Below are 7,275 nucleotides of genomic sequence, written 5' to 3'. Positions count from 1 at the left end.
TTTTCCTCTGAAGTTCATTTGTCTGATAACCCTTCAAACTCACCATCTCTCTCTCTCCCACTGAGAACCGAAGACCCTGACTTCCATCCACAGCAGAGGAACCACACAATTTCACATTTCATCATTGTCAAAATAAACTCTATTTATCTGATTTCCTATTCTCCTGATAGTATTCTGTATGTGGGCAAAAAGACTTGAACCCAACATGACAACAGCATGCAATTCTATTCTGTTTTATCTGTGCTTTATGAAAACTGCACAGGACATTGGTGCAGTTGATCTGTTTTTAAAGTGCTTTGTAAATAAATTTACATTGACAAGTCCTCCAAGTCTTTGAGGTTAGAAAGCACCTCAAGTTTCACTATTTCTTATATTCGAAAAAAACATGGTGAATTGACATTTTAACCTAGATATGCCACAGGTATGAATAGTTTTGGCCCTTTGTATTGAGCATCCTGAAGTAGCTCTGCTTTTCAAAAAGGTTGATAAACCCTGGTTTTGTGTATTAACTACATAAAGCCTCTAAATAAATTTACTTTTTGTCATGTCCAATGTAGTCCAATCCTACATTCTGGATTAGGCGTCTCTTAACAGAGTTACAATTCACTAAATATTTGACATGCATTTCTAGGTGATCTGTGTGTGAACTTACATGTATGGCATGTTGCTCCAGAGTAGCCAGTACCACTGCAATTGCAGCTGAATGTATCCCATGTCTGGGAGCATTTCCCTCCATGCTCACAGTGGTTGGGAACACACCTGTCCTCACACATGGCAGTAGGAAAATAATGTGAAGTCAGCAAGAACTCTCTTTCCAAATCATAAGAGGAGCTGCAGAATCACAGCACTCTAAAAGTTTTAAACCTAAAGCCTCAAATGTTTATTTCCTGGTGATCAGGTACTCACTAAAATTTCCCAAATGTGTGTTTTTTACAGTATTTCTCAGAAATATACCTGTCTATAATTGCACACATATCCAGGCTAACATTTTCGAAGGTTCCAATGTGACCCTCCTCCACAGCCCGCAGGTCCACTAGATGGTCATCTATGTGGATCATCTGAATGCAGCCCTGGAAAGAGCGCTGTAGTGACCACATGCTAGTGTGTGGGAAGTAGCCTGAAGATGGTGAAAAAAGGAGAAACACCATCAGTAGTAAACTTTGTACATTTTGAAATAGAAAACATATTAACCAACAGCTTTTTGAACCTTTTAGTAGAAATATGCAACATAGAGCTGAAAGCAACCCACCAAAATATTTCATTCAGAACATCCCTATTGGTCTTGAAAGTGTCAAGAATCAAAAACAGCTTTCACTTGCATAACATTTTCTACAATGTACCCACCACTGACAGGTGGGGGAAAATAATGATATTCTAAAACACTGAAGTATCCTTAAGAATGATATGAGTCATATATCCCCCCAACTTAGGAGAGAGATTGACTCATTCAAACACTAAAAATATATCAAATACTAATTGTTGGCTTGTAACTGAACCTCAAAGTTTTTTTTTAGCTGTGGTAACTGTGACTGTGTATTTTTCTGTAGTTTCTAGTAATCATTTTGAGATGCTAAAGTCAAAAGCAAAAGACCCAAAACAGATAACCATATCTGAATCATTTCAGAGCCCCATTTTCTATTACTTTACTTTCCTTTAACATTTAAACTGTGTACATAGAAGTGACTCTTAGGAGAAAATACTGGAAAGTAATCTTTTTTTTGATTGTAAAAGTAAATGAGGTAAGGTATCAATTACCTCCAAAGTAGTAGGTTCCTCCTGTCTTGATCTGGCCAGGAATAGCGGTCCTAACAGTGGATGCTTCATCTCCATCTACCGTCAGCATGGCATAGTTGTCCAGTGCATTTAAATGGACACTGTGCCACTGGCCATCATTCAGACCTATACCTGAAAGGTGAAAATATTATTTTATTTGAACATTTAAGTATCACAATTAATCAACAGGATTAAAAATGAAAATCTGTAAAGGCCTCTAGAGATTATAACTAGGGGTGAAAGTAGTTTTAAATTCTTGCCAGTACAAAAAATGAAATAGTGACTCATTGTGCAAACCAAAACAAAATCATTAATATTTTACTGTCCTATAGGCTACCTGTATGGATAACGCAGAAGTCAAACCACTTCAGAATGTGAAATATATATATGTATATGTATTGGTTCTGCCATTTGGAGTGGAAAGTAATTAGCTATATTTAAATTTATTGATTTAATTACAATTTGTCTAATTTGTCCTTTAAGTTGTTTACAAAACTTGAACTTTTACTTTTACTTGAATTAGTTTTGAATAAAGTTACTCAGTTATATTTGAAATCATATCCATTTGAAATCAAACACCAGAAAAAACAGCATTTATCTTTTGACTGGGTTTGTATTAAGTTCTCATGGTGATCAATTGATGGAATCAATCAATCAAATTTTATTTGTATAGCACATTTCAGCACCAAGGCATTTCAAAGTGCTTTACATCATAACAAACACAAAAACACATAGCCATGCAACATAGAATCAACAATTAAAACATTACATTAAGTCAAATGCCATCACTAAATTCGTAATTGATTACATTTCAAGTACAACTCTAAACAGGTGGGTTTTTAGTCGAGATGTAAAGGCACTCAGTGTTTTACAGTTTTCTGGAAGTTTGTTCCAAATTTATTGTGCATAGAAGCTGAATGCTGCTTCTTCTCGTTTAGTTCTGGTTATGGGGATGCAGAGCAGAACCAGAACCAGAACATGAGGGGTCTGGAAGGTTGATACAACAGCAGTGATTTATAAACTAACAGTATTTTAAAGTCTATTCTCTGAGCTACAGGGAGCCAGTGTAGGGACTTTAAAACTGGTGTTATGTGCTCTATCTTCCTGGTTTTAGTGAGAACACCAGCAGCAGCGTTCTGGATGAGTTGCAGCTGGAGGATTGATTTGAAAAACAGAGTACGGAAAACTCACAAAGTTTAGTTCAAGTTAATGTCTGAGAAAAAGAAAACCCCTCGCTGAATTTAATGCATCACTTTAACTGTAAGTATGAGAAAGGCAACAGCTTTATCATACATTGTCAACTTGAATATTTTAGCAACAAATGTAAATATCAATTTTATCAGGTACCTGTGATTATTATGTGTATTGACTAAAACTGAAAACAGAAAATCAGGTGCTTAGTTTGGAGTCAGTTATTTAAAACTATTAGATAGGAGGGACAAACAGCTGACATAAAATATTGGAAATTAATGTCCCATTAAAAACACACTATTTTCTGTTGCTATTTAATTTATAAATGCACTCTTAAATAAAAATAGTTTGAGATCAATATCTTCTCATTTCCTTTGTGATGAGCATTGTGACAGCCTCCTGCTGTGTTGCATTGCGGCCTGTTAACTGTTATTCAATGAAGGTCTTGAAAATGGGAGGTGCTTATGATCCACGTGTCCACCTGGACCAAATTCACTGTCCCCAGGTATTTTCCTGTTTTTTATTTTAAAGTATATGAATAATAAGTGATTTATTGTTCGTCCTGACCTGTACCAGTGCGAGTGGTATGTTTTATGTCTGTGGACCACCTGTATAAAATGTTCCAGTATATAAATCAAACACACCAATCCAATCAGTAACCACCGTCTTTTGGAAGAAGATGTGCGTGCCATGTGCTACCGTTTAAAAACAGTAAAATCTCCGGTCACGTTAATAAGCAGTTGTTTTTGAGGTATGCTGTGTTGTTTTAATTGAGCAAACTAACATAAAACACAACTAGATAATCACTGTTTGCTTTTAAATGGGACATTTTGTAATAAGGAGACAGATGTAAACATTGCGGAGAACAGTTTGAAGGCTGGTGACGAAAGCTATGAGTTCCGGGAGGGAAGAGGTGGAGGAAAGAGAGAGAGAAAGAGAGAAATAGCTGGAGTGAGAGGTTTCCATCACGCAGTACAGACAGTTCAGAAAGAATTTGGAATGAGAAAAATGTTTTTAAACAGATTAAATGTGTATGAGACTGCACATTTCAACGCAGATCTATTCTGACTCAAAGTGCAGCCGTTCTCCCAGTACTGCATACCGGCTCAGAATCCTTTAAAAGTACCGGCTTACTTTCATCCCTGATTATAGCCCCTTGTGTCCAGATATTCTGGTGCCTTGATTGCTCTATGCTGTGTTAATCAGCATGGAGCCTCAGGAGTCTATTCCACCATTCCTGCAGCAAACATTTTCTGTTTTTCTGGTAGCAGAAGGGTTTCTCCTCGTGTGGTTTTTGAGGATCCAGAATTTCCAGTACAATGAAATTTTTTTTATTTTTCATTGTACATACAGCATCAAAACTTGCCACATTGCCATAGTATACCTGGGAAGTTTCAGAAAATTCTAAATGTACCAATATAAGCAACCTCAGTTGTGCCATAGATCAGGCGTGAAAGTGGAGTAATATAATTTTAGGGATATCAAGCTTAACACCATCTGTCCACATAAAACTTTCATGGTAAAATATTTGTTAAAGTATCCATTCCACACTTGCAACACAATGAAAGAAAGCAATAGACAAGCTTGCCGTTGACCCTGTTTAGCTCTAACGGTTATGATTCTACTCTTTCTAGGAGGAGTCTATTCCTAGGAGTGGATCTTGAGGTAGTTCTGCAGCCCAAAGCTGAACACACAGAGGAATGACCGCAGGCCCAATCTGTTAAGACATAATCCTTCAATCCTCACCGTACATGACATTATTGGTCAGCGATCTTCTACAGCACATCCGGTCACAAAATCTCATCATTTAGCAGAGATCATCTACATGAGCATATTTTCATCAAATTTAATTAAATAATCAATCAATCCAGCTTTCACTTGTCTCCACTTGCTTTCTGCAACACGAGCCAAGCAACCAAAAGTTTTTCCAAGGCCATTATAAACACAGAGCTGAGCTCACCTGAAGAAATGTCAATACGTGTGCTCCTCTTCTGTGTCACGTTCATGTAGACGGTGATCTTGCCTTCAATCAGTAACAGCTCCAACCAACCCTCAGCCAGCTGTGTGAACATCAGCACTCCGTTGGGGTTCCACGTCCTGAAAGACAGACTTACTGAGAGAGTGTCACTGTCCCTCTGGCCCGGCAGTCGCAGGAAGGATGTGGAGTTGAAGTAGACAGGAAAAAAGCTGGATTCAGCACAGGTGAATGTCAGGTTACGCTGCAGTGAAACATAAATCCAGTGGTAGAAAAATTAGCTGCAAGAAATAACCACAAAAGGCAAAACAAACCACTTCCTGCTTCCTAAGAGCTAATGATCCAGTGATCTTTCACTCGTGTCTTTATTTTTTTTTTAAGTCTTTGAGCGAGTGACTCAATCTGACCATCAGGCCTCTTGACTACGACTGTGAACAGCTATCGTTTAGGATGCATCTCACTGAAAACCTCTCATTTTGAACTGCAAATCCAAACAATCCAAATAGCAAAGAAAACAGTAAAAAATATTAAGTAGTAGGAATTCCACAGCCACAGTTGGTCATCATTGCTTCTAACTAGCTTATCAAAATCAATAAAAAAAACTCATCTAAGTCATGTATTGATTGAGTCATGTGAAATGTGAAATTGACTCTACTGTGAGATTATCACAGTGGAGGAACCATAACTGATTTAAAGAGCCATTTGCCGTTTCACTGTACTGGCCGTGTGTACTAAGACTCAAGGATCAAATCAGTGTCTGAGTCTCTCACTAAGCAAACTGCAAGTTTTTTGGAACTTTTTTTGTTAATTGGCTTATACCTGTGAATGGAACTCAAAACTTACTAATTTGTCAGGACAAATTCAAGGATTATACTAAACCAGCACTAATTAAGAAGGCAGCTTTTAGAGACTTATGACGCTATTCTACACCACAGCAGTTGTCACATTGTGTAATGGAGCTCCAATACTGACATTTCACCTGCTGCACTGTACAGCAAAGTGATGATGTGTGTTTGAGCACATTTACCAGTAGCATCTGAGCAGCAGTGGTGAGCTTGAAGAGTTTTTTTTAACCCTGAGGTAGGGCTGGGCAATAAATCAATAACAATATGTATATTGTAATAGAAATGTGATCAGCTTAACAGAAAGTACATCCAATAAACTGTTCAATAATTTCATTGAACTCCGATCCAGAAGTGCACAGTATTCTTGGGAATATAGGCAGAGGAAAGAAAAGATTTTAGCTGTTCAACCTCTTATGGCCAGCTGAGTAAGCCAAGTGGCGACTAACTTGTATGATGTTGTGTTCACCATAAATGATTCAAATGGTCCTCACATCTCCATGTCAACGTTCTGCAGAGGCCTGCTAATGAACCATCATTTGATTCAGGTGTGATGACCAGAGAAAAAACTAAAGCATTGCTTTGAGGACTGACTGTGCAGGACTGTCATTAACTATCCTGGTGCTGCACTTACACGCTTGGTCATAAATAAAGATAAAGTTTTGATGTTTCTTATCTTCTTATTCTAGTCAAAATTGTCCATATCTGCATCTTGATGAATCAAAAATTAGATTTTCTCCCCACCAAAAAACCATTAAACACTCACAGAAGTTTAAAATTGTTGCACATTCAGCATCAACCCACCAATATCCTGTGTATGCATGTCCTTTGCAGTTTATTTATATAGCTATATAACATATACACTGAAATCAAGTGTCTATTTTTTTTTTTTCATAAATTCACACCTTAGACACACCAGAGAGACTTTGTCGGGTTTGTTTGAAAGATTTTGCAAAGCGCATTTAAGATTTGGAAAATGTTAAGGCTGATATCTCCTAATATGGCTATAATAATACCTTATCTTTGCTTTTCAAACAAAATATTAAACAAGAAACGTGCAAGAAAAGGTAGGGACTCTTACAAAATTGGAGGTGTCCACCTTCTTCCTGCGCACCAAGCTGGTTATGTTATCTCCATTGTAGGTGATTCCTTCCAAGCAGCCAGCAAAGTTCTCTTTGCCACCTAAACTCATTCTTGCAGATTCAGAAAGTCCTCCAAAGGTAAGCTTAGAAAACACACAGCACAGTTTGGATTGTTGTCAGTAAATACATGTGTAAACCCATTTAGAATGAAACATGCCAACAGTGTGGCTAGTGAACGTGTGAAATTCACCACACAAGTGAAAATTGATATTTAAATACAGCTCTGGAAAAACTTAAGAGACCACTTAAAATGATCAGTTTCTCTAATTTTCTTTTTATAGGTATACATTTTGAGTAAAATGAATATTGTTCTTTTATTCTATGAACTACTGACATATATATATATATATAT

At 37.2% G+C, this 7,275-nt stretch overlaps 1 protein-coding gene across 1 annotated transcript in view; it reads right to left on the bottom strand.

Annotated features, from left to right (window-relative positions):
- Window positions 1-7,138, bottom strand: part of LOC106964736 (contactin-associated protein-like 2) — an 89,879-nt gene extending 82,741 nt beyond the window's left edge. The window contains exons 1-5 of the mRNA XM_015060415.1: window positions 6,863-7,138; window positions 4,925-5,183; window positions 1,756-1,905; window positions 955-1,117; window positions 653-759 (exon numbers count right to left, since the gene is read on the bottom strand). Coding sequence (XP_014915901.1) covers window positions 653-759; window positions 955-1,117; window positions 1,756-1,905; window positions 4,925-5,183; window positions 6,863-6,973 — 790 coding nt within the window. The 5' untranslated portion in view covers window positions 6,974-7,138. The remainder of the gene's footprint in view (window positions 1-652; window positions 760-954; window positions 1,118-1,755; window positions 1,906-4,924; window positions 5,184-6,862) is intronic.
- Between the last annotated feature and the right edge of the window lie 137 nt (window positions 7,139-7,275).

The sequence above is a fragment of the Poecilia latipinna genome, unplaced genomic scaffold, assembly GCF_001443285.1.
Source record: "Poecilia latipinna isolate Pla-1442-1.1 unplaced genomic scaffold, P_latipinna-1.0 Scaffold1711, whole genome shotgun sequence".
Lineage (NCBI taxonomy): Eukaryota > Metazoa > Chordata > Actinopteri > Cyprinodontiformes > Poeciliidae > Poecilia > Poecilia latipinna.
Note: the sequence above shows the minus strand (reverse complement) of the source record. Positions and strands in the feature narration are given on the sequence as shown.